This window comes from Macrosteles quadrilineatus, unplaced genomic scaffold (genome assembly GCF_028750875.1).
Source record: "Macrosteles quadrilineatus isolate MER2022 unplaced genomic scaffold, UCM_ALF_1.0 Scaffold_5__1_contigs__length_97177068, whole genome shotgun sequence".
Taxonomy (NCBI): domain Eukaryota; kingdom Metazoa; phylum Arthropoda; class Insecta; order Hemiptera; family Cicadellidae; genus Macrosteles; species Macrosteles quadrilineatus.
This window is the reverse complement of record NW_026542598.1, coordinates 41089372-41116530: the sequence shown is the minus strand read 5'-3', so window position 1 is coordinate 41116530 and position 27159 is coordinate 41089372. Positions and strand designations below refer to the sequence as shown.

Below are 27159 nucleotides of genomic sequence, written 5' to 3'. Positions count from 1 at the left end.
TAAAAATGAAGCTTCACAACTCAAAGCTTCATTGCTTCATTCACCATTTAAAACCTAAAGTACATGGTTTTACTTTAAGATGGAAAAGTACTCCATTAAGGCACAAAAGTCAATTTAAAATGTATTCTTAATGCTCTCTGTTTTCCAAAATTATTTCGTATCCTTCCACACTGATCAGAGTTATCACCATTTTCCTCCTCAACTTGTGAACGTCTTTGACAGTAGATATTTTGTACCTTCTCAAAATATGAACTAACATGACCTTCATCAACATGTTAGTATAATGTTGACCTGAAAAATAAAACCTACTTCAGAGATGAGTTATAACGGTAGAACTTCTTGATTAATGCTAGCGGCTTGATGTCATCTTAAACTAAGATATATTTTTTTAATGAGCAAAAGAAAATCAGAGCAGCAAACTGAAACAGCCTTCATGAAAAATGTCATAATTGTGAACAGTAACTGTCTTTATTTTGAACTCCTACAAAATGTACATTTTTACAAAAAATTGACCTGATTAGTTGAATTTAAAATAATAAAAAATAACAACGGCAATGCTCTGCCCACTTGACTAAGTTAACAAACACTCTATCATAGCTTTGTATTTTGAATCCAAGATAGGCCCAAATATAGTGGACAATGTCTTCCCCTTTTACCTTTCCTTTTGCTCTTTACAATACCTTTTTCTATCCTAGCTTTCGCAATTATTATGAACCTTTAATAAAGTGTTTACTTGAATGTCAAACAAATGTTGGGTGTGTTGCTGTTGCAACATCTGCTGCAACATGTTGCTTGGTTAGCATCTCAGACTTTGGTGCGGGAGCGACAGGTTTGATTCCCGAAACATCCACAAAACTTTAATGAGTTTGGACCGCTTATACCCCCCCCCCTCACACTTATAGGTAAATTTCCCTCAAAGTTGTTTGAGTTACTTTACTTCATTGAAAAAATGCCGTTCTAAAGAAGACACAAGCAAAAAGAAAAAAAGTGTTTGCCCATAATCTTATACATTTGAAAGAACTTGTTCATCATGGGAATTTCTCATAATGTTGAAGTAATAAGTTTAGCTTATTTATTCTCCTCTTAAGAACAACACAATTATGCTCTTTTTAGCGGATTTCCCTACAGGGAAGTAGCTATTACCGTAGGTGGCATGTTAAGACATAGGCCCAGGACCGATTTAATTTTTCATTTTGATGTCTCAAGAGGCCAAAAACACTATTGGTTCAAATTTTTATTTGAAAAAAGTTGGGGGGTGGGACAATTAAAACTCATCCTGTATATACATAGTTCCTCTTTTATAGATATAGATTTTGATCAAACTTGGCAAATTTATTTTTTATACTAAGACACTTTATTAGTTTCCTTGTAGCAGCAAACCTACGTTCTCATTAAACCTAATGTTTTTTAAATAGATTTAATTAAAAATTAATTCAGACAAATGGAAATTCGCTTATTCGGCAGGTTTGCTGTGGTGGGGGTATTTATATATGTTTTGGATATATATATATATATATGTGTGTCCGTGAATGTGATAACTTGAGTAATTTTTGTCCGATTTTTTAAAATTTGATTTGAAGGTGTAAGGCGGGATAAACTTGTATGAGTTCGCGAACCAGCATGATCGGACCATGGAACGGTGTTTAACGGGGGGTTTTATGTGGTAAAAGTGTTGTTCTCATTTTTTACCCTTAAAACACAACATTTTTCAACTTTTCCAGACCTTTTTAAAGAGCTTAAAAAACAAATAATTTAGTATCAAAGTGTTTTTTTAAGGTTATGGTTACGGAGAAAATTAAAAAGAAAATGTTCATTTAAATTCCCATGTTATTCTTATAAAGAATATTGTAAAATGTTGTAGTTGGCTTTTTTATTTTGATCAAACTTGTCAGATTTATTTATTTTATACAAAGCTATTAATATTTTAATAAAAAAAACACACTTTAATTATTGGTTTCCTTGTAGCAGCAAACCTAGACACTCGTTAAACATAAATAATAATTTAATAGATTAATTAAAAATCAATCCAGGCTAATGGAAATTTGCTTAGTCAGCAGGTTTGCTGCAGTGGGGGTATTTAAATTTCTTTGTGAAAAAAAAAACAAAACTATTTTGTACATTTAGTGCTAATTTAGTGAATGATTTTTAGCTTTTATTGAATTTTATAGTGTCCACTTGATTGCATAAAATGCCAAATAATATGTTTTTTAAGTTAACTCTAAGATCTTAATTTTACCCACAATCTTCCTAAAAAATATCGATATTAAATCTGATGTAGCAATAGCAATGTTTAAAAGATAGCATCTTACCAATGCAGTTTCGCGAACCCCCACTGAAAGGCAAGAAAGAGTATGGTTCTCGTTCTGCATTATTTTCAGAAGAGAATCGCTCTGGATCAAAAGTTAGTGGATTTGGGAAGATCTTTGGGTCTAAGTGGTTGCCTATCATAGCAGCTGTCACCGTGTAACCAGCTGGTATTGTCACACCATCTGAAACCGTAAGGATTATTCAATTACACAAATATGATCAAGTAAAGAATGACAACTGTATAATAGGTTGGATCGTAAATTAATCCTTTGACTTAGTTATTGTGACTTTTTCACAATAGCTTTTCATCATCGCATAAAAAAATCTAAATTATATTTTACCCCTTTTTCGTTTGACCCACATGTAGCTGTCGAACATGTATGCTGTCTCTTAACTAGATGCGTATTTTTTTCTTTACATGCATGATAGAGTGACACCATACAGAGTATGTATTATTATTTACCTAGCCCACCATGTTAAACTTCCCTATCCCAAGCGAGATGTATACAACTTATTTACTTCTCGAGTGATGTAAAGTTGAAAAAATCTCACTCGGTGAGGTAATGAAACCCATTTAAATAACATTGAGTGCTTAACTTTAAAAATATACCTCTATGGAGCCAACGACGATCAGCGCTAGAAATCAGCTGTGCACTTGAATGTTATTGTTATGCTTTAAAGTATTTTCCTAACCTAGCTTTTGTTTGTAAAAGAACGTTACTGTTAGAAGATGAGTAAAATGGATAATGAAATATATTGTACGTAACCCCATGTATATTGTCGGGTCAGGTAAAACCTTGTACGTTACACGTTACGCAAGAGCGTGTTTGTGAATTATGCAACTCGCTTCCGCTCGTTGCACAACATTCACCTGCGTGATGTAAAAACGCTCTTACTACACTTGTAATGTAATAGCTATTTACCTTACAAGTGTAGTAAGAGCGTTTTTACATCACGCAGGTGAATGTTGTGCAACGAGCGGAAGCGAGTTGCATAATTTACCGAAGTGATGTAAACTTGCTCTTGCGTAACGTGTAACGTACAAGATTTTGCCTGACCCAACAATATACAGGAGGTTACGAACAATATTTTTCATTATCCATTTCACTCATCTTCTAACAGTAACGTTCATTTACAAACAAAAGCTAGGTTAGGAAAGTTCTTCAAAACATAACAATAAAATTCAAACGCACAGCTGATTTCTAGCGTTGAACGTCGTTGGCTCCATAGAGGTATATTTTTAAGTTAAGCACTCAATGTTATTTAAATGGGTTTCATTACATCACCGAGTGAGTTTTTTTCAACTTTACATCACTCGAGAAGTAACGAAGTTATATACATCACGCTTGGGATAGGGAAGTTTAACATGGCGGGTTAGGTAAATAGCTATTACTTAATTTAAACGCTTTCACAATCACAATATTCATACAAAAAAATGCATGTATAAATTTATAGATACTATAAAAAAACAAAAAGATGCTAATTATTTATTATTTTTATGCCAATTTTAATAGATTATATTTATTCTATAAATATATTATTATTTTATTAATAAAAATATCTGACAAGTTTCAAAATATATATCTAAAATATATTTATAAATACTTCAAATATATAATATAGTTTCAAAAATTGTATATATATATATATATTTGAAATATTCTCAACAATTTTTTTTTAAAATATTTAATAGGAAAAATATACATATAAAATATGTAGCCTATATTATAGATTCTATACTTATTTTATCAATATATATTATGAATCTATTTTATATATTCAAAACTTATATTTAATTGATATTTTGATTTGTTTTGGGGAAATATTTTCAATATATATATTGAATATATCAAACTATTATTAAAGATATATTATTTATATATTTCATTCGAGGTTCTATCAAATACAACTTTGAATATATAAAATATTTATAAAATACATATTTGTGCTACTAGGGAACGTGTGGTACAAACATTTACTGACTTGGTTGAAATGAAATCATTTATATTTGAATTTGGGTTGGGGTAAATATTGCAATATAAAAAATAAAGAGAAAGCCTGGACAATTTGATATACTAAAAAGAAATCTGAATTAACACTGTGCTGTATTCCTTGAGCAATCATTGAAAGAGCCTATTTGCAAAAGATGGAAATATAGGAAAGTTATAGAACACCACCAAGTAGAAGAAATAGAAATAATGTCTTTTTTAAATTTATAATCATTATTATGGACAACCTAATGTGGTTATGAGTTGGAAAAATTTGTAGAAAACACTAAAATTCAAGATCAGCTTTTGAAAAATTATAAGATATTTACAAGAAATGTTGATTATATAGATCTGTTATGTACCTATATCGTGAGTATTTCCATAATCTTTGAGGCGACTCTTTTAAAGTCTTCGTAAATTATGACTGTCATTCGTTTTAAAATAACGCCTGTAATACTTCGCAATTGCTCAAATTCGAGCAACAGGTACACTAGTACTGATTTCTTTCTTGTCTCTATGGACCGGTGAAGACTATTAAAAAGGTTTAATTTGTGTTTGCCTTGTGCAAAGTTGAGTTATGAATGATTTGTGAAACTATAAACTTAGGAGTGAGTATAATTTACTATCTTGATATTTGCCTGACTGATTCTTGACAACAAAATTAATCTAGAGTTTAAGGTACAATATTTGTTTAGCATCTAATTTTAACACTGGATGTTATTTACCTAGCACAAGATCTTCCGTTGTCCTCCTTGCCACTAGGGGGACAATGTTGGCCCATCTCAAGGTCTCTTTGTACACTTGGTCCAAGTACGTATACTTTTTGATATCTTCCATCGTAACATCCTTTTCTATGTTGTCTGGTGCTGCTATTTCTTGATAGAGACGATCCTATAAAACAGTGATATTACTATTATGGACAATTATAGCTACACACAACAACAGCTACCGGTACAAGACTAATATGTTTGATTTTTTGAATAACAAATACAATCTAATCTTAGGTATAAATCTGAAAGTTTGTGAGTTTGTGTGTGTGTTTGTGTGTTGCTCAATCACGCATAAACTACTGGACGGATTGGGCTGAAATTTGGCAATCTTTTTTTTTATATTGTTATAGAAATTACAAGACTTTTTTTTACTATACCACATTTGTAATGACCAAGTTGGCAAGTTTTTAATATCTGAAATAAAATGAAATGAAACTCCCTTTATTGTTCTCTTTACATAATATTACAGAATATTCACGCTATCTTACTAATATTATAAATGTGAAAGTTTGTGTGTTATTTTGTTTGTTTTTTGTTTGTTTGTTTGAAGTTCAATCACGCATAAACCACTGGACGGATTGGGCTGAAATTTGGCATGATGATAGCTCACATTCCGGATTAACATTTAGTCATATTCTTATCTCAAAAATCCTTTCGGGCTCCGCCCCAGTGACTCTGTAGTTCCCCATATTAACCTTATGAGTACTGTATTCATATTTAAAGGGAATTAAAGAATTTAGTCAGCTGTTTCAACTTCAACTGTTTCAAGTGAATGGGGATCAATGTATGCCACTTACATGGGTTTTTGAGTGGTAAAACGGATTCAGAGAAGGAAGAGAAGATAAAATGATCCACACCCAAGACGTCCTTCTACATAAAAAATCTATGAAAATATTTTTGAAATAGGCAAGATTCTGAACTATTAGTTAGACTAGCAGAGCACCCGTCCTTCGTACGGAATTGGCATATGTATAAAATGATTATTGAAGTTATACTCAAGCTTTGCGTTTGCAAAGGGAGGAGGACACAGTTTGATAAAATTTAGTTCATAGATTTACGGTATGATATAGTATAACACATCTACCATTGCCATAATGTTATACCACTGCTACTAAACAACAGAAAAAATAAGTTATAAAACATTCGCACAATATCACAAATTATTCATTAAATTAAAAACCCAAACCTTACTGTAAACAATCCTACTTTGACAGTTCTCATTGTGTATCGCAGCTTTTTGTTGCTGCTTAGTTCAAATTAGCTGTTGTCATATATGCAAAAACAAAATAATAATAGTGCTGCACCCTGTTGGGAAACCTTATAACTTTTTAATGCTATTGCATATTATAGAACCAACTTGTCCATGTTCATATCATATAGTCCATATCTACACATTCTCTTACAGATGTAATCCACAATTTATTGGTTTATTTGAATTCAATGCAAATGCTCATAAACTATTTATTAGATATGAACCTGGATAACCTCAAATTGTGAGTTATAATCATCCATTGGATGTTTTATTTTATTATTGACTGTATTAGGAATATTTTTTCAGAAATAAATTGCAGTCATGGCAACAATGACAAGACCTGTCTATCTATTTCATAACATAAAGAAATCTTCTTCATAAAGTTGTCCCACTTACTTGAATATCCTTGTATTGGGCCAGCAAGAGTAAACATGTAGACACTGCTCCTCCTATTGTGTCAGTTCCCTGCAGTTTATGAAGACACATAAAGGTTAGAGATGTGGTGTTCTACTATAGCTATGGTTGTAAGTGTTAGCAATAGTGCGAGGGCGTAAAAGAAAATAATAATGTAGTAATTCTATCCAAGGTGAATAATCATAACTTTAAATCTATTGTAGAAAACAAATACACACCTTTTATTGATTGAAGGAAAACCCCCAACTGTACCACTCAATTGAAAAATATCTTTCTGGATTGATAAAATTAAAATGAAATAAATAGCTTTTTAATGTAAGCAATGATAGTCCAAAAATGTAAATTTAAACATTGTGCCATTCTAAGCTTTAAAAAAAATAAGATAACACAATTAAATCCTAAAATATTATTTGATACATTTTTAACAGAGACCAAGTTGATCGCTCAAACAAGAATAAATTTCAAGCAACCTATATTGCCATTTTCAAATCTAAAATAAAAGAGGCAAAGTCATGAATCTTCTTACTTCTAAACATAATGCACATAGTATTTTTTAGCTCACCGTAACATAAAGTGTTATCATTTCATATTTTAGATCAGTTTCTGTAAATTCAGGGAATTTCTGCTCCATAACGCCATGGACATCAAGTAGGTTTAACAGTTCTGAAAATACAAAACATTGATAAAAACCTCCTAGTGTACATCTTGACAAGGATGGAATGGGCTTCCACATCCCTTCACAGGTATTTATCTTAGTAAGTTAATAAAGTTAGTTTCTTTATCCTTTACTCTTATATGAGCAATGTTTGCTTGTATTTATACTTAATTGCACAAAGGATCTCGAAAACAGCTTTTACAATTTCCTTCAAATGTTGTAAATAATTTATTTCTGGCCTAAAAACATGTTAAATGCAGTAAAAATTGCCAACCAAAAATCTAATTAGGTAAAAAAATAAAATTGCAAACAAAATGTTTTATCATTGTCCTTATATGTTGCCAAGTAACCATGTTGGTTGAACAAAATAACTAGGAAAAAGTAAACAAGACTTGTAACATGTGTTTATAACAAGCCATCCACAGTTTACTAGCAAATTAGAAAACCTAAAGGGAAAAACATCAGTTGTTATTTGAGCAAAGATTACACTGATGATTACTAGGGGTACATTAATGGAAATAAACTACCGAGCCATGGCTTGGTCCCCAAATGCTATTTTTACTATTACACTTACAATTTAAAGTAGTTTCAGATTAAAAATCTAGAATAAGACCAAATTAGTGTCGATACCATCTTATGAGAAAAACAATTGAACTCTTTTTTCAGAGTAGCCTATATGAATTCATTACCAACCTGGACTCTTGTCAGTTGAATTGTTCGTAGAATCATTTTCAATTTGTTTCTCAACTTGATTTTTATTTTCCAATTTACTTTTTGCTATCTGAAACGAATAATCTATTAAAATATTATCTATTTTATTTGGCTTTGGGATACAATTTGATTCTTCTGAATAAAACACATAATTAATTGTAGGTAGCTCTACTCTTGATCTACTTACAACTGTTACTTTTTACTATATTTCATTTTGCAACACCGGTGGTTTGTATGCAATTTGTAAACACTCTGGAGATGGCACCCTGTATAAAGGCTGAAATGTTGGGTGGTAATTTTTTATAGTGGTCTAAGGATAGTGACAGTTCAGTATGTGTCCATGAAGAATCAACATTGGCTTTAAGAGATAACATTCTTGTAGCAAAACTTACAACCACAGGTCTTTCAGTTTTAGATTGATTGTTGGAGTGTGATCAAGTAAAAAAAATCTGATTGTATAATAGCTATTTACATTACAAGTGTAGTAAGAGCGTTTTTACATCACGCAGGTAAATGTTGTGCAACGAGCGAAGGCGAGTTGCATAATTCACCGAAGTGATGTAAACACGCTCTTGCGTAACGTGTAACGTACAAGATTTTACCTGACCCGACAATATTCAGGAGGTTACGAGCAATAACTTCATTATCAATTTCACTCATCTTCTAACAGTAACGTTCATTTACAAACAAAAGCTAGGTTAGGAAAATTCTTCAAAGCATAACAATAAAATTCAAACACACAGCTGATTTCTAGCTTTGAACGTCGTTGGCTCCATAGAGGTATATTTTTTAAGTTATCCACTAAATGTTATTTAAATGGGTTTCATTACATCACCGAGTGAGTTTTTTTCAATTTTACATCACTCGAGAAGTAAGGAAGTTGTATACATCATGCTTGGGATAGGGAAGTTTAACATGGTGGGTTAGGTAAAAGCACAAAATCAATCAATCAAACAACAAAAGTCAAAATAAGTGATATACCTCACACTGATGAGTCATTCACGCACAAATATGATGCAGAAAAGAACTATGTACCAGACTAAAAATACAAAAAATCTTACCCTTAAAAGAGGCTCAGTGAATTCCTGCCAAAGCTTGTTCATCTCATTTATTTCCTTCCAATAAAGAAATTCAAATATAACATCAAATCTCAACCAAAATCGAGTGAATCGATTGATAAATATTTCTGGGATCCTGGAATGAACAGACCATAATCATAAAACTACAATAGATACTGTAATTTATAAATGGTAAATATAATATATAGTGGTTAACCATATCATGTAATGGTAAATCGTATATAGTGGCAATGTAAATCTAATATAAGAAAATTGTTATTAAATAAATTAGTTAGAGTTAAACAAAATCAGGGTGTTGTAACTGTGAACTCTCTCTCTCAGTATTTATAAGCTTTCTTATTCTTATTCAATACTGACTAAATTAAGAAGAAATTAATAATGATTTACCTCTCCACAATACATCTAAGATTTCTGAAGCTTTGAGATTCTGTGTCGAATTCTATATCTGGCCCAAATATTAGATCTGAAATGTTTTCAAGAAATTAGATATAGAGTGTTGAAACTCGTAGCTAGTTTATTCATATTTATTCATATTCATTTAATGTGGGGACGTCATGAATGTGCATATTTTAACCCAATTATGAATATGAGTGAAGGATGAGTGTAGAATGGGGTGATCTGTGTAGCTTTGTTACTGACTTGGATCAGCTGTTTCATTAGCCAGGATTGTTTATTGAAAGCCCAATGATCAAGGACAGCTGGGTCCAGTTTCAAACCATCACAAATTTACTCATTTTTCTCAGGATCAAAACGACGACCTTTTGATTATTATTTTTTATTATTTTTGTTGGTTAATATACATTGTGATCCTTAAGTTACATTTTGATTTATTTAGTTTATACTGACACAACTAACACTGTTCAAGAAATTAAAAAGAAAAAAATCTGACAACCACGATTATTATTCAGGATTGAACCGGCTACTAACTTACTTGCCTTACTTTACTAGGCAAGAATTAAAACCACAATGAGCTACCCGGCTATTAAGGAAAAGGTTTGATCTCATGGCAAGGACAACATCCATCTCTGATTGGAGATCACAAACAAGAAAACAGTGTTTAATATTTTGACTTATGAATAGTTTTTTTTATATAAAACTCTGTTTTCTGTTAATTATCAAAACCAACAATTGAATAAAGTTAGATTTAGAAAAGTCAACTGATATTATCAAACTTCAATTTTCAAGAGTCTTAGCAAAATTTTTCCCTTTGATAAAGTTAATATTTGTCGTTCCACTGGGTCAGGCAACTTACTGCAAACAGTTTTGAGAGCCGTGTCCATCACATTATGCATCACATCAAACGGTCCTTTGCCAACGTGTTTGGACAAGTTTGTCACAAATTCTTCACTATTTCGGTTGAATGTTGGCAACATCAGCTCAAGATTGCGTGGATGAAACAGAGGATTAATATGTCGCCGTTTTATTTTCCAAATATGACCTAAAAGTGGATATAATGACAAATTTGGTTAAAATGTTGAGGATATCTTGTGGAAAACATATCTTTTTACTATTAATCTAGTGAAGATTTCTTAATTTTACATTTCCTGTAGTCAATAACATGAATCTTTGAAAGAAATTAATTAGGCCTAAGTAAAATTTTTGTTTCAGAACTGTTTTAGCAAATCCATTTGATCAAAGCAGAATTTTTTAGGTGATATTGTTTGTTGTTTCACAGGTTTCAAATACAAATTTCATTTACAACAATACTTTCTTATAGTACAGTAAAACCTCACTAACTTGACTACTGTATTTGTGAACCCATAAATTGTAATAGTTTTTTTTTTTATCATTCAAACGTATGGTGAATGAATTAAATTTGTCAAGTATGGTTGTCAAGTTATCCAGAACATTGAAATTTTAATGGGTCTATAGTTAGATGATTACATGACAGACTAATTTTTACATTCATTCCGCACAAATTTATTACTTACATAAGTATTTTTACATATTGAGTGAAATATCTTCAAAGAAATGAAGAATAAAATTATTCAGTGTGGCAAATTGCGTGTAATAAATATATAAAAACTACTTACAGTCTTCGCAATCCTGAGTTAAATGAGCACTACTACATGTGTGTTGCATGTACTATTTATTAAACTTTGACGCAATGAAAATGAAGAAACCTCGTAAAAAATGTAAATATGTAAATAGGCCTAGTTCAGTTTAGTGTATGATGACTACGCACCCGACGATGGAGTTACCTCCGAAACGGCCGTAGTGCTCATTTAACTCAGGATTGCGAAGACTGTAAGTAGTTTTTATAGGCTATAAATGTAGAATATTCAAAAATTAAATTTAAAATGTTCTGAATAATTGAATATGAATATTGTGCTGCACCCTGTTGGTAAATCTTATAACTTTTGAATGCTTTTGTATATCATAGAACCAACTTTTTTAGTTAAAACAGCTGACTAAATTCTTTAATTTCCTTAAAATATGAATACTCATAAGGTTAACATGGGGAACCACAGAGCCACTGGGGCAGAGCCCCAAAGGATTTTTGAGATAAGAATATGCCTATATGTTAATGAAGAATGTGAGCTATCATCATGCCAAATCTCAGCCCAATCCGTCCAGTGGTTTATGCGTGATTGAACTTCAAACAAACAAACAAACAAAATATCACACAAACTTTCACATTTATAATACTAGCAGAGTACCCGTCCTTCGTACGGGGTTAGCATTTGAGTTTAAAATGCTTATTGCAGTTATACTCAAGCTGTGCGTTTGCAATGGGGGAGGACAAAGTTTGATAAAATTTGCTTCCTTAAATTGACGGTATACTATGGTACATCTTATACCTAATGTTCTAATACTTCACCTTAACAATTAATAAAGAAAAATAAATTTTACAAATTCACAAATTATTCATGGCATTAAAAACTTAAACATAACTGTAAACAATCCTACTTTTGACAGTTCTCATTGTGTATCACAGTTTTTTTGTTGCTGCTTAGTTCAAATTAGCTGATTACATAAATGCAAAATAAATTATAGTGCTGCACCCTGTTGGTAAATCTTATAACTTGTTAATGCTGTTGTATTCATAGAACCAACTTTTTTAGTTGAAACAGCTGACTAAATTCTTTAATTCCCTTTAAATATGAATACTCATAAGGTTAACATGGGGAACTACAGAGCCACTGGGGCGGAGCCCGAAAGGATTTTTGAGATAATAATATGCCTATATGTTAATCGGGAATGTGAGCTATCATCATGCCAAATTTCAGCCCAATCAGTCCAGTAGTTTATGCGTGATTGGACTTCAAACAAACAAACAAACAAACAAACACACAAACATTCACATTTATAATATTAGTAAGATTAGTAAGATAGCGTGAATATTCTGTAATATGTATTATGTAAAGAGAACAATAAAGGAAGTTTCATTTCATTTCATTTCAGATATTACAAACTTGCCAACTTGGTCATTACAAATGTGGTAAAGTAAAAAAAGTCTTGTATAATTTCTATTCTAACAATTAAAAAAAAATGAAAATACTTATTGGTACAAAAAAAAATATAATAAGTATCACTTATGAAAAACGATTACTCAAGTGTAAAATTATGTAAAAGCGTTAATTATGTTTACAAATCAATGCTTTTTGGTAAAAAACAAAAGTAATGTAGCTTTGCAAACCTTGCTAATCACTAATCATATAAGTTAACTTACCAGGAGCAGTTAGTAATCCATGATACACAAATGGATCAATGTAGGCCATTTCATATGCCTTTTCTGAAGTACACGAACTGTTTAGAATTTTCTGCAAAACAATATGCAATTAGAATTATGACTATTATTAATTTTAAAGTTAATACCTGATCTTAAGAGGCTGTTTGGTATTTTTCTTGCATAAACAATTTCAACATGTATTTATGTATTAGACAAAATGCTATAAATGTTTTGTAAATGAACAACTCACCACATGATTGAAAATAATATTTTCCTACAGTCACCCGACAAAGTTGGCTTCCTTGTACTGTTTATAGTACAGAAAGCTGCTAATTGCTGCATATTTATACTTTGCCGTACGGTTTATACTTTGTCGTACGGTTTATACTTTGCCGCACATCAGGATTCCAACGAAACAACACAAAACAGCGTGGTTCTATTATGCACGTAATCCGTGTACGCTTGGAAATAGGTTGGCAACACTTAAAGATAATAATACTTTGAGCAGCTGATTGACTATTATAACTACGATTTAACCTGTCATTTCGTGTTTATAGTTTCGGTATTTCTGAACTTTCTGGACTTTTCTTTTAAACGTTTTTAAAACATTCCTACGATCTTAATAAACAAGAAAATACCTTTAAAGCATATTTTTTAGGCGCGGAAACCACTTCAAATCACAAAAACATACGGAACTATATTCTCAAAACGCGGAGCACATTTCTTGCCGAGGAAAAATAGCGGAGTGATACGGACCGCGGGTACTACTTTCTCTAGGGTATTTGTGTTGCCAGCTGAACCTAAAAGCGTGTTGTATAGTGTTTGAAAGACTAATTATTTATATGCTTTATAGTGACTGTAGGAAAAATATAATGTGTAACACGAGTGAAAAAAGCCTTTGCTGCACTCGAGATCATTCCGCACTCGCCTTCGGCTCATGCGTAAACATTGCTCTCGTGTGCAGCAAAGTGCCACTTTCACCACTAGTTACACAAATAACTATTGTGTCATACTGAAGAAAATACAACTGTTTTTCATGCATGTGTTATAAAGTGTAAAAGTCAGCTGTTGTAAACTCATCAGTGCTACTTCAATAATTGAACATATAAGCATCAATCGCATGTTTTGAAATTATGTCTCAATTGATTTAATCAGTATAGTAGCTAATTGTTGCATCAGTCAATAGTTTGAAATGTAGAATACTAGGTGGCGTTCGCAGAGGCATCCACAAAATTGAGCGGAGTCATAAAGGGTTCATATTATATTGTTTTTGTCATACTGCAGTAAAAACCATGGTTTATTTATTTTCCTTCCACCATGAGTAAAAACATTAGTTTTTAATGCATGCGTTGCGGGTCTGGGTCTAAAGTAGCATTTTTAATATTTAAGGCCCGTTTTGCCAGAAGCGTCTCGTGCGTCTGACGCTCAGCGTCTATCGCTCCGCGTCAATCGCTGCCCACTGCTTTGCATTGTTTTAGGTTGGTCTATTTTGCCAGAAGCGTCTATCGCTACAGCCGCCAGCGTCTGTAACTGAGACGCTAGCGTCTGACGCGGACCACTGCTCCTGGAGCAGACGGAGACGCAGTCGCTAGCGATTATTACTGGAATAAGCACCTGTTTAGTTGTTGACTTAACTTTTGTTTCCTAAATAAGTTGTGTTTTCAAGTTTAGTGACATGTCACAAACAAAGTGGGGATTGAATAGGTAGTGAATAAGATGAAAAGCTGATTGAAGCCATTTTGAACCATTTTTTGATTGAAACAGCACACGACTGTTAAGTCAATTGTTAATTGATTTTCAAATATTAATTTTAAATATCCCTCTTCAGAACCTCTTTAAAAACATAGTACGCACTTCTTCCCTAGGTTTGCACAACATTTCTAATATCCATCATCGTCTAATTCCTCAGCTAACAAATCTATATATCTAATTCTGTAAGCCCAAAATTTTACAATGAAATTGTGAGCTAACGGGAGGCTGTAGAAAGCTGGGAGAGGTCTCATTTTAAAGGTCTGGGCATGAAATTTTGGGGAAAATTATTCATTTTTCCTAATCTTGCACCAAAAAGTTGCTACGGAATAAAATAATTCACATTGAAATAGCATGGGAATCTAGGTCATGTCTGCTTTGTTTACTTTTAAACATGTGGTTTAACTTTATTTAAAGCATATGGTATGTAATGTCATTACTTTAATATGTGTAGGATACTATTTATAAAGCTGATATAAACTTTTTCCCAAATTTAAGGGTCTGGAGTTAATGAAGTACGATTGGTTGTGTAGGTATGTCTGAAATAAGTGTAAAGATAGAAGTAATTACTGGAGTAGGCAAAGGGGACATATTTTTCATGCCAAAAATTAAACTAATATCTACAGATCTTCATTATGCCGTTTAAGTTTACAAGGATTCAATGCCCATTGGAAATAGCTTTCACTATTATTATAAATAAAGTGCAAGGCCAATGGCCAAACCTTCACAAAAGTTGGCATTGATTTGAAAAAACCAGTGTTAACATACACAAATGTTAAACGATAATTCAAGGTAGTGTAACCCACATGTAATTTGTATAAAATAGTTACTAGAATACACATATAGGGGCTATTGCCCCTACAAGCCACTAGTACTTTACTATTTGCTTTTTACAGGTCATTTTCAAAAACACTCCTTTTGCCACCAAAGTAAACCACTCACTGATCAAATAATCGCAAGGAACAGACGCTTCTGGCAAAATAGGCCCGTGCGATAGACGCTGAGCGATTATCGCTCTAGCGATCATCGCTGAGCGTCAGACGCACCAGACGCTTCTGGCAAAACGGGCCTTTAGGGAGTAAAAATCGTTTTTAGCCTCTATGGAGTAAAAATCAGCTGTTGTCAACTCAGTTGCAAATTTCGATTGTAAACGATTGCATGTATCGAAAATATGTATCGATTCATGCTTCGTAATCATTTTAACATACAGTCTACAGTCTCTTTCCGTAGCATTTTAGCATTGCAGATACATTAATCCATTCCCAAACTCAACACTGCTCACCTTTACTACTTCCTTCACCACACCCTACGTTGTGGACCTGTTTCCCTCTCTTCCCATAGCATTTTAGGATTGCAGATACATTAATGTAATTGCCAAAGACAGTTCAGACACTCTGCACTGATAGCCTTACTACTTCCTTCACCATTTACTACGTCATAGACCTGTTTCCCCTTTCTCATAGCATATAAGTATTACAGATTCATTTATCTAACTGCCCAAACGGTTCCCCCACTCTGCACTGCCAGCCTTTACTACTTCCTTCACCACTTCCTACGTCGTGGGGCCTGTTTCCCTCCCTTCTCATAGCATTTTAGTATTGAAGATACATTAATCTAACTGCCACAGACGGATCTCACACTATGCTGATGCTCATACTTTACTACTTCCTACGTCGTGGACCTGTATTCATCACTTTCCATAGCAATTTTAGATACGTTAATCTAATTGGCACAAACATTCCTACACTCCGTACTGCTAGCCTTTACTACTTCTTTCACCATTTCCTATGTCGTGGGCATGCTCCCATCCCTTCTCATAGCATTTCAGCATTGCAGATAGGTACATTAAAACTGCTACAAACGGTTTCCAGTTCCCACACTCCACACTGCTCACCTTACTACTTCTTTCACCTCTTCCTACGTCGCGGATATGTTTCCCTCTCTTCCCATAGCATTTTAAGATTGTAGATACCTAAATCTATTCGTCATAAACAGATCCCACACTCCGAACAACTCGCCTTTACTACTTCCTTCACCACTTCCTAATCGCGGACCTATTTCCCTCCCTTTCCGTAGCATTTTAGGATAGCACATACCTAAATATACTCGTCACAAACAGTTCCCACAGTCCGGACTGCTTGCCTTTACTACTTCCTTCACCACTTCCTACGTCACGGACCTGTTTCCCTCCCTTCCCATAGCACCATAGGATTGCAAATACCTTAATCTAATGGTCACAAACAGATCCCACACTCCGAACAGCTCGCCTTTACTACTTCCTTTACCACTTCCTACGTTGCGGACCTGTTTCCTTCCCTTCCAATAGCATTTTAGGATTACAGATACCTTCATCTAATCGTCATAAACAGTTTCCACACTCCAGACTGCTCACATTTACTACTTCCTTCACCATTTCATTAGTCACGGACCTCAAGCTAGTGCCGTCATCTATATAAATAAAATTACAGTTTTGTCTGTACATTGCTTAGAATCATGCAGTTTTTGGTTATTTTTACGTTTCATAGCCTAAGAAAGCCGAAACGAGTCTTATCTCAATTTCTATCTGTATGTCAGTTTGTCTGGTTGTCCATTCTGTGATTCCGTCTGTAACGCCAAAATGTCATTTTACGCGGCCTACTTATAGAAAACTAGAGTACCGATCAAGGTTCTAATCATTTTTCTGTATTTACTGGATTGGTGAGAGTGTCTTTGGCTATAAAAACATGGCCTCGCTTCTTTGAAAACAAAATAACAATCCACCAAAAACCCAATTTTGTAAGATTTTTGTCAAATTTTCTCCCAATGTTTACTATTATATTACATTTTATGAAATAACGATCAGCTGTTTGGATTAGTTCTCACTTCTAGCTGTCACTGATATGTTTACATTAAAAGTTGTTTACAAATACCAAATACCGCAACCATTTCCGATCAAGTTTTGTCAGCACATCCAAACCAAGTGAGATTAAAAATGTTGTGCCTTACTTAACCGGTTTAACTAATCGCAAGTGCAACCATTGTTCTTGAGTTTTGATAACCGGGGAAAATACCGTGAATCAGTGTTGTATTAGTGCAAGGAAACTTATATTTTTTTAATCATCGTCACCAATACCATAGCTTACAAAGGTTTCCACTCATTGACGGCGCTTCAAGGACAGTTGTGTAAAGTGCAAAGTAAAAAAATCACGACTGCAGTGGGTGATCGTGGATGTTGCTGCGATCTTGAAAGATCTTTCTGATTTCGCTGTGATCGTACCGTAACAGAGGTTTAACTTAACAGATGTAGCTAAACTCGCTTTTCCAATGTGTCACTTTTGGTTTCTACTTACTTACATTTCGACAACGATATCAGTACTTTTCCTAACTACAAACGTTCAAAACCCCAGATTTGTGCGTTTTTTGTCACATTTCCTCCGAATGTTTGCTAGATATATGTACCAATTATCGTTTAGAGATTACGTAATCTTAAGAAACCTTTGTTTGGATAAAGGCGGTTTCTTCAAACTGTCATTAATATGTTGACATTAAAAGCTGCTTACAAATAGCTATTAATAGGAAATAACTTTGATTTTCGAAAACTAAAAAAAAAATTTAAACCAAAGGAGATTAATAACTTTGGTACCGGTACAGCACCACATCAAGTGAAAGTTTTTTTTTTAGGAAACCATAGTGAGTTTTCAAAGCTTTACGTTGTTTACGTTACATGTTACATGTTTTGTGGCCTGTGTGTATTTATTTATTTATATAATTGCCAACTGATTAACACCTATAGGCCTAAAACAGTTTGATTAGAAGGACAGTTTGAATTAGTCGTAAGTACTAAAGTTCTTTTCTCAAATGTAAACGTTGGTTTTTGGTACCGGTACTGCTACTTTTCCTTAGAACCGGTGGTAGCAGTACCGATAAGAATAATTTTTACATACAAACACATCACTATTTTCACTATTTACTTATAAACACTGCACCTTATTGCTTATTAAATTTAATTGATGTCTTACTGTATAATTTTTAGCGTTTTCTGTCTGGACTCCAAAATGTTGTGTGGACTCAATTCTGTATTTGTGTGTGTATGTCTATTGGTAATGCATTAATGTCCTTATTTTTCGTGGAAAAGACAAGAGCACCATTGTTAATAAAAATTTCAACCCGAATAAAGTGTGCAGTAGTGAGGTTGAGGTAGTGTTTTAACTACTTTTAACCAGTGTGAAAAGTAACTTTCAATTGCAGGCCTACCTTAGGGCTATGCCTCATAGATCTATACTGTAAAGCAATTCCTTTCATCGTTAGATATAAAATATGGACTAACACGATCGGGTGACATTTAATTGCGAAGCATTCGTTTTGGCTTTGAAACTGTCAGATATTGTATTTGAGAAGGTTTATATGTATTCCTAAACAGTTATAGTTTTGCCATCATATCTAGAAAAATGCACACTAAATATGCAAACCAATTAACTCCTGTTCTGAATATAAGGTTTTAGCTTACTACAAGATTCCCGTACGTAGAATGGGCAAACAGCTAGTAAATAATAAATAAACATGCCAAGCTTCTTCTTGCACTCTTGACTAACAAAATTAAAAGCTGAAATAAACACATGCAGGATCTCACTCAATAGGCTATAAAACATGCAAAGCAATGCATGCATACTAAAAATGAAAAATAATAAAAACTACATGCTGCAAGCCATGCAAGGCAGAGAAAAATAAATTTACAATTTTGTAGTACCTCTACTAGACTACTGTGGGTTCAACCCAATAGTAACAAGCTGTGCATTCCAAACAAACTCTTTTATGGAATAAAATGGATTGGCAAGCATCCAAGCTTTTAGTGTGGTCGCAAACTTGTTCGGTAAGAGTTGTCTGACAGTTATGGGTAAGGCATTGTAGAACCTTATTCCTGCAACAGGAAAACAGTTGAGAGTTAAATCTAGTCTAACTCTATCTCTAAAAATATTTTCATTGTTCCTAGTGCTATAATGATGAACATTATTAACCATTCTTAATCTCTAACAGGCATTAGTAAATAAATACATTGTGTACAGGCATTATACCATGCTGAACAAACAGAGGTTTACAATGCTCCAGTTGATGGACTCCACACAAGACCCTGACAGCTTTCTTCTGTAGTTTGAGGACCAGGGGAGTGACCCCAAGAGCCTAGTGCCATACAGAATGTGAGCATGGAAAAAAGCAAAGTACGCAAGTCGAACAAATTCAAATGGCATGTCAGCCTTCAACCGTCTGAGCAAATGGATTACACGACTTTCTATTCATTGTTATTATTTACCTGTATGTTTTTTACCCCACCAAGTATTGGAATTGGAATAGGACCAATCCATAAACATGTCATTAGTGGTCCTCCACGTTCCAGCATTTCCACTCCCCCTTTTAAAATCCGTCCTGTTATTCCTGAAAATTAAAGATTTCCAACCTTTATATTACATAATTGACATTGAGATGGTAAATGCAATTCTAAATCTAACAGCCTAAACAAGATATTATTCCACCGATTAAATTTCAGCTACAACCACAGAAAACGTACTACTATAACCCAGAATGCCAACCGCATGGTAAAAAGCATTAAAAGCGGTTTTTGATAGAGCTTTGCCTCTTGCCTGTCAATCCGTAGGCAGCGCCACCAGCTATGCTATGCTATTGCATGGCAACGCTGGTGGCGCTGCCTACCGATTGACAGGCAAAGCTCTCTCAAACCGCTTAATGCTTTTTACCATGCATGCGGTTGGCATTCTGGGTTATAGTAGTACGTTTTCTGTGCTACAACACAGAGAAGTAAGGCCCCGGCCACACGAGGAGAATTTAAGCCGCGCGGCTTATCTTAGCGCGAAGTGCCTGGCCACACGGGGCGGATGAACCACTTCCTGTTGGGTTATTCCAGTCCAGTATGAGTTCAGTACCCTATTAAAACATAGTTCAGTTCACTATTTTAGTCATGGACGAAATAATTATGTTAGTATGTGCATTAGAAGTGTGTGGTGATGGAACCAATTGTTAACAGAAATCATTGGGTCCATCCCTTCACCTTTTGTTTCTGGTTGGCTCCATTCCAATCTTCATAAAATACTTCGGAGATTTCAACCCACGCCTTTTCCCGGCACCTTCTGTCTGAGTAGTCATTCAGTTTCTTGTCCCACAAACATGGCTTGTCTTTGACCAGTTCTATAAGCTTGTCTGTATCAAACATTGTTTGAACACCACACAACCGGTAAAAACGCACAAAACAAACTAAAAAACCACTGGAAATGTCCGAAGAATATCTCCAATAAGCCCGGCTGCCGCGCGGCCGAACCGTATCCATCGATCTCTATTAATACAACTGGATCGCGCGCTGTGTGTTGGAGTTGCGGTCCGGCCGCCCGGCTCTGCCCCCACCACTAGTCCGTGTAGAAGCGTGCTCTCTTACATTACACCATACGGCGGGACCACGTCTGCCGTCACGAAAACCGCTATATCTTCACATGTAGCTGCTCGATTTTCAATTCATTTACATATTTTTAATCTGTATAAACGTGTGAAGAGTATAGTCTAAATTTCATATCAAAATAATGTAATGGCAAACTTTAAGTAAGTTAGAAAGCGACCTACTGTTCTGATGTTTATTTTAACTACATCATTAATTGTGGTCTGATTAAAACTGAGGAGATCAGTCATTCCTTATCATTAGGTTATTAATAGGTGTTATCGGTATACCAATCACCGATCACTATCTATGTTGTTTACTTTAAAATAAGTAACGTGGAAGAAAATCAAATAAGAAATTCAAAGCTTAGAGGTAATGTAAAATAAAACTTATTACCAACGAATAAAATGGTTTAATACATAAACAATGATTCCATTAAAATATTTACATAATCATAATACATTAGTTGGTTCTCTATGTGTTTTTGAACAGGATTAACTTATGTAGTTTCTGTCGAAGTCCAGTGGAGCTTGGGTTTTGGTTTATTGTCCTCAATTTAGATTGGTGATGCAGCATAATTTTAAAATACAAGTATCCAATCATTTTTATTAGTTTAATTTCATGTGGAGTTTCTCCCAGTTGGACAACTTCAGTGTGACCTTGAAACATACTTCTGGCAAAGGTAGAGCATGCCATGTTGACAATACGGTCAACCATTCCACTCTTCGTAATGGTTTCGACGTGAAACTTAACATACGTCTTCGTTATATTATGGAGAATGCAATAGTAAAAATCGCAATAAATTTCATCAAGTAACAACAAAGTTATGTCAGTTTTTGTTCACGCAAACACGGTAGCTACATATGATTTGTAAGGCTACAGTGGCGCAGTTCACGGACTAGGGGTTGGGGGAGCGCTGTCAAGAGGCGGACCGCTATAGCACACACACTCATATGTGCAGCGCGCAATCCAGTTGTATTAATAGAGATCGATGACCGTATCGTGTGGCCACTCTCATAAGACTGCGTGTGTCATCCCCTCCCGGTCGAGGGACGACATGGCGCGGCTCAAGCTCAACCGTACATGTACAGTAGTCGCAGCTAGTCTGGGCGCGCGGCCGTGCTATGGCGGGGGCTGAAGAGGGGAGTGTTTATTGCTAATTTCCAAAAACATCTGGCTAACACGGCTCTCTGGGGTTGTTCGGCGAGGCTGTGGGAGTGAGCGAGCCGTTACTCTCAGCACGGCTAGTACACAAGGGTCCGCGCGCCTAGACTAGCTGCGACTAGGCCTACTTTTTTTTTGTACCTCAATCTTCGCCTCGTGTGGCCACTCCCATTTGATTCAATGTGTTGTCGAACCCCTTAAGTTCGCGTGGTTAAACCGCCTCGTGTGGCCGAGGCCTCATGCCGGAAATATACTTGTGACGAGTGAGGAAGCCCAAACAGCAAGTAAACTTACTGTGAGGAAATTCCTACCACACAGGGCACTACTTGTTCTTCCTCCACCGTGAGCGTTGTAATACATGATGGCGGGGAAGCAGAGGAGGATCTTTGCCCTAGTCACAAGCACTAGTGCTAGACACCACCTAAGTGTAGCAATTGAATTTTTCTTCTGTATGCCTACCTTACTTCTCGGTGGTTACAGTATTTTTCATAGGATTTTTTTAATTAATTGTTTTAAGGATGAAATGCAAATTTACAAAGCTTTATTGCATTTTTATCATTTGTTTTTACCATCCTCCAACTATATGGTACGTTATTAAGTTAATATGTATTTCATTTAAACCTACTCTAAAGTAAAAAAATTATTAAGTAGTTGGATAGTTATTCAATTACATTTCTTTCTTGAGATTAATAATTTTGGAATGCTCTTTGGGAATTGATTGTAAGGAAACAAGATACACTCCTAGCTTGCAGAAAACATAAACTCCATTCTTTTAAAATGTATTGTAATATTATTTTCTTTAATATGTAGCATACGCCTAGCATGAGTAGACATAAGTTACTTCATGACACGGAAAATTAAAATTATCTGTACAAACACCATATTGAACATCAATATTTACCTTCATGTCCTAGTAGAGTGTAGGGACTGTGTCCCAGAATTGGGAAACTGAAAAAAGGTACTTCCAGTTTGCTGACAGCCCTGATAAGCCTGTGATATTTCCAGTGCAGCCAACCCCACGTCACCAACAGTCCCACCATACACATCGTGAGGAGGGATGTTAAAGTCAACATTCTAAAATCATTTGTTTAGCAATAAAAATATTATTTAGGTTTGATATTTAGCTAACAGACTTAGTATATAGAAGCTAAATATACAATATAGGCCTACATGAAAAATGCGATTGCATCACACGGTGAGGAGAAACAGAAAGTGACACATTGGAAAAGCGAGTTTAGCATCATCCGTAAACCTCTGTTACGATCACCCACTGCAGTTGTGATTTTTTACTTTACACCTTACACAACCGCCATTGAAGCGCCGTCAATGAGTGGAAAACTTGTTTCCAAGCTATTGTTGACGATCATTAATAAATTTAAGTTTCCCAGCCGTATACAACACTGGTCTTCTTTCTGGTTATCAAAACTCAAGAACAATTTTATACACAAAGAATCTCTGGTTCCTGACATGGATGATGCCTAGTTATTTAATTTCATTTACGGTTACACTATATTATTGCACTTGCGATTAATTAAATCCGTTATGTAAGAAAAACGTTTATAATCTCAATTGGTTGGGATTTGCTTTCAAAACGTGATCGGAAATGATTGCGGTATTTGTAAACAACATTCAATTTAAACATATCAGTGACAGCTAGAAAAAATAATCTTGATCCGAACAGCTGTTCGTTATTTCATAGATGATTATGTGATAAAGGAAACACATAATCAAACCACCTCTATAAACCACACAACCCCAAACAGCTGTGGTGTGTGGTGCTGTTTCTGTAGTAAGCCGTCGTTTCGACAGCATTTCGGGCCATCTTCGGTCTAAGGAAATATAAATTGTTATGATAAAATTTGATGACATTAATTTCAAATACTAATTTTATATGTACTTGTTATGCTTAAAGCGTAGCAAATTCCCTAATTAAATTCTGTATTTTTGTGTGTATGTCTGTTGGTAACGCATTAATGTCCTTATTTCTCAGTGTTTCACGGAAAGGACATCAAGAGCACCTTTGATAATGAAAATGTCAACAGGAATAAAGTGTTAAATGGTGAGGTTAAGGTAGTACTTTAAATACTTTTAACCATTGTGGAAAGTAACTTCCAATTATAGGCCTAACTTAGGGCTATGCCTCATAGATCTATAAATTATTTTTTATTTTAATCATTGGATTTAACATATGGACCAACACGATCCGGGTGACATTTAATTGCGAAGCATTTGTTTTGGCTTGAAACTGTTACTGTATTTGCGAAGGTTTTTATATAATAGTTTTGCTATCATATCTGGAAATAAACCAACTGCTATTCTTAATATAAGAAGGTTTTTCAACTGACTACTTTAAGATCCCCGTGCGTAGAACGGGCACACAGCTAGGAATGATTCTTACAGCTACCAACGGTTCTAAGGAAAAGAACCAGTACCAAAAACCAACGTTAAATATAGGTTATTTATATAAGATACCCGTGCATAGAACGGGCACACAGCTAAAAATGATTCTTGCAGCTACCAACGGTTCTAAGGAAAAGAACTAGTACCAAAAACCAACGTTTACAGTAGTAGTTAAGAACCATAGTACATCTGACCAATTAAATGCATTAATCAAGTCCCGAGGTTATTGATCTCTTGGTTTTGGATTTTCTCGTAAAAAGTTATCGGAAATCAAAGTTATTTCGCATTAATTGTTTTATTTGTAAACAACTTTTAATGTAAACTTATCGGTGTCAGTTTGAAAAAAAAACGACCTTTTCCAAACAACTTTTTATAGATAACAAACTAAGCCTACAAGGGAGCTTTAAATTAAATTAATGAGGCCTTCTTTTTTTAAACATTCTTTTTTTGTGATGTGTCTGATAATGCCAGCATAGCTGTCGAAAGGCGTTATGAAAAACAAATTCAAAAATATTGGTGAAGTTTTTATTTTTTTAAATTTGAACCCAATATTACCAGTTCTTGATGAAAAATGCCTAAAACTTACTTCAACTTTAACATTAACATGAAATTATGGTTTTGCATATACATCAAAGAGAAAATTACTAATTAAATCATTCTTACAAAGCTTTTAATTCTTTGTTTGAGTTAATTTTTGGTAATGATGAGTGAGATTATTGGGAACATTTTCTATCAGAATTAATAAATACTCCCACCCCTCCCTGTAGAAAACCGTATCAAACTAAACAAATTTTCATTGGTCTAAAAATATTTCATAAACTTGAAACAGATTTTTTTAAATAACGCACATTGGTTTATGAGAACCGGTACCTAGGTTTGCTGCTAAAGAGAATGAAAAAAAAATTAGCCAAATTTTTCAAAATCCATTCATAAAGCAAGCAAACTACAACAGTTTATTTATACCTTATAACAATAACATGGGGAATTTTAAATGCACCGTTTTTTTAGTTTCTCTGCAAACCTTTAATCTTACAACACTTCAAAAAAGTTTTTTTAAGCTCTACACACGATGGTTTTAGTAAAAATGTTGCATTAATAAAAGAAAAAAAGATGTTAAAACCCTATAACTCAATTTGTTACCTAGACCCAAGCCTGTTCCTTCACAAACTCGTTAAGATTTAAATGTATCAAGCCCTACACGATTAAGCAAAATATTATAATCAGACCTAAAATACCGGAGTTATTGTGTTCCAGACACAAACCTCATCTTTAAATAAAGCTTAATAATTTTAAACTTTTTCCATTGAAAATGTCATATTTCAAATTTTGTTTCAAAATGCATATGTTGATGTCTAATCAAAATAGGTACTAACTTCCTGCAATATTTCTAGTTGTGACTCACCTTTAGTTTGTTCTTCTGTCACTCAATAGAGCGGAACTTGCTGTCAATGTGCTTGGCTGGAGTCTTCTGTGCAATCTGGATATGGGACCCTGCCTCAGCAGTGGGGAGGGGTGGCCTTCATTTTACAATCATTGAAAAACCAAGTACTTCAGACTCTTGGTCAGTAATTGAGTAGGGCCTAATTAATTAATACGCGAACACGAAGTTTGTCGGTTGAACTCCTCCGCCATTTCTTTACCGATTTTGTCCATTGACGTCTCATTGGAAAGAGCGTGTGGCGTAGGGTTGACGTATTCATAGTATGTGTAATGCTATAATCATTGATACGTTCATTTATTCGGTAAGAGGATGAGAGATTGTTCTATTTTTTTTTTAGCAGTCTTTAAAATATTTAGTTAGTTTTTTTTCTGAGCCCTTGAGGCTTGGATAATTACTCCACGTAGCCTATTAGATTTCTGATGCTGACTATTACTCACTTTTTTGTTAGTTATTTGTTCACATTTGTTTTAAAGAGGGATGCATCTAATGATTAGGAAATGACAGGATCTAAGGTCAAGGGTGAGATATCTTCTCGGCCAGGGGTCCATCAGGCCTTTACCTATCCCGAAAAGGAGGGGGGGGACCTAGGATAGAAGAACCTTAGGCCAAAGGAAAGTGTTGTGTAAATGTTAACTGATTGTGTGAAATGAGCCTTTATTGTATTCATATTCTTCTTTTTACAACCTTCAGAAAGGTATTTATTTCTTTGTATAGTTGTACATCTTCACTTGCCAATATTTTCCTCACTTTTTCAAATGTATTGTCATTTGGAAATTTGTTGATTCTCCTGAAACATTGTGCTCTTGCGTAATCATAATGTGGGCATTCAAGCAATAGTTATTTGTGTAACTAGTGGTGAAAGTGGCACTTAGCTGCACACGAGAGCAATGTTTACGCACGAGCCGCAGGCGAGTGCGGAATGATCTCGAGTGCAGCAAAGGCCTTTTTCACTCGTGTTACACATTATATTTTTCCTACAGTCACTATAAAGCATATAAATAATTAGTCTTTCAAACACTATACAACACGTTTTTAGGTTCAGCTGGCGACACAAATGGTGCCCTAGAGAAGTAGTACCCGCGGTCCGTATCACTCCGCTATTTTTCCTCGGCAAGAAATGTGCTCCACGTTTTGAGAA

General features: G+C 34.4%; 1 protein-coding gene and 1 long non-coding RNA gene across 2 annotated transcripts; both read right to left on the bottom strand.

The window, feature by feature from the left end:
• On the bottom strand, positions 1–19947 carry LOC128995076 (cytochrome P450 4c21-like). Its single transcript, XM_054419963.1, has 11 exons — positions 19886–19947; positions 12850–12940; positions 10429–10614; positions 9564–9639; positions 9159–9291; positions 8080–8167; positions 7294–7394; positions 6714–6782; positions 5021–5186; positions 2310–2489; positions 1–291 (listed from the first exon to the last, which is right to left on the bottom strand). The coding sequence occupies exons 2-11, from the start codon at positions 12896–12898 to the stop codon at positions 128–130; spliced, it is 1212 nt and encodes a 403-aa protein (XP_054275938.1). The 5' UTR covers positions 12899–12940; positions 19886–19947; the 3' UTR covers positions 1–127.
• Positions 19948–19950: 3 nt separating this feature from the next.
• LOC128995077 (uncharacterized) lies at positions 19951–26035 on the bottom strand. The gene is made up of 3 exons (XR_008490950.1): positions 25983–26035; positions 23082–23254; positions 19951–20007 (listed from the first exon to the last, which is right to left on the bottom strand). It is a non-coding gene; the product is annotated as an uncharacterized LOC128995077 (long non-coding RNA).
• Between the last annotated feature and the right edge of the window lie 1124 nt (positions 26036–27159).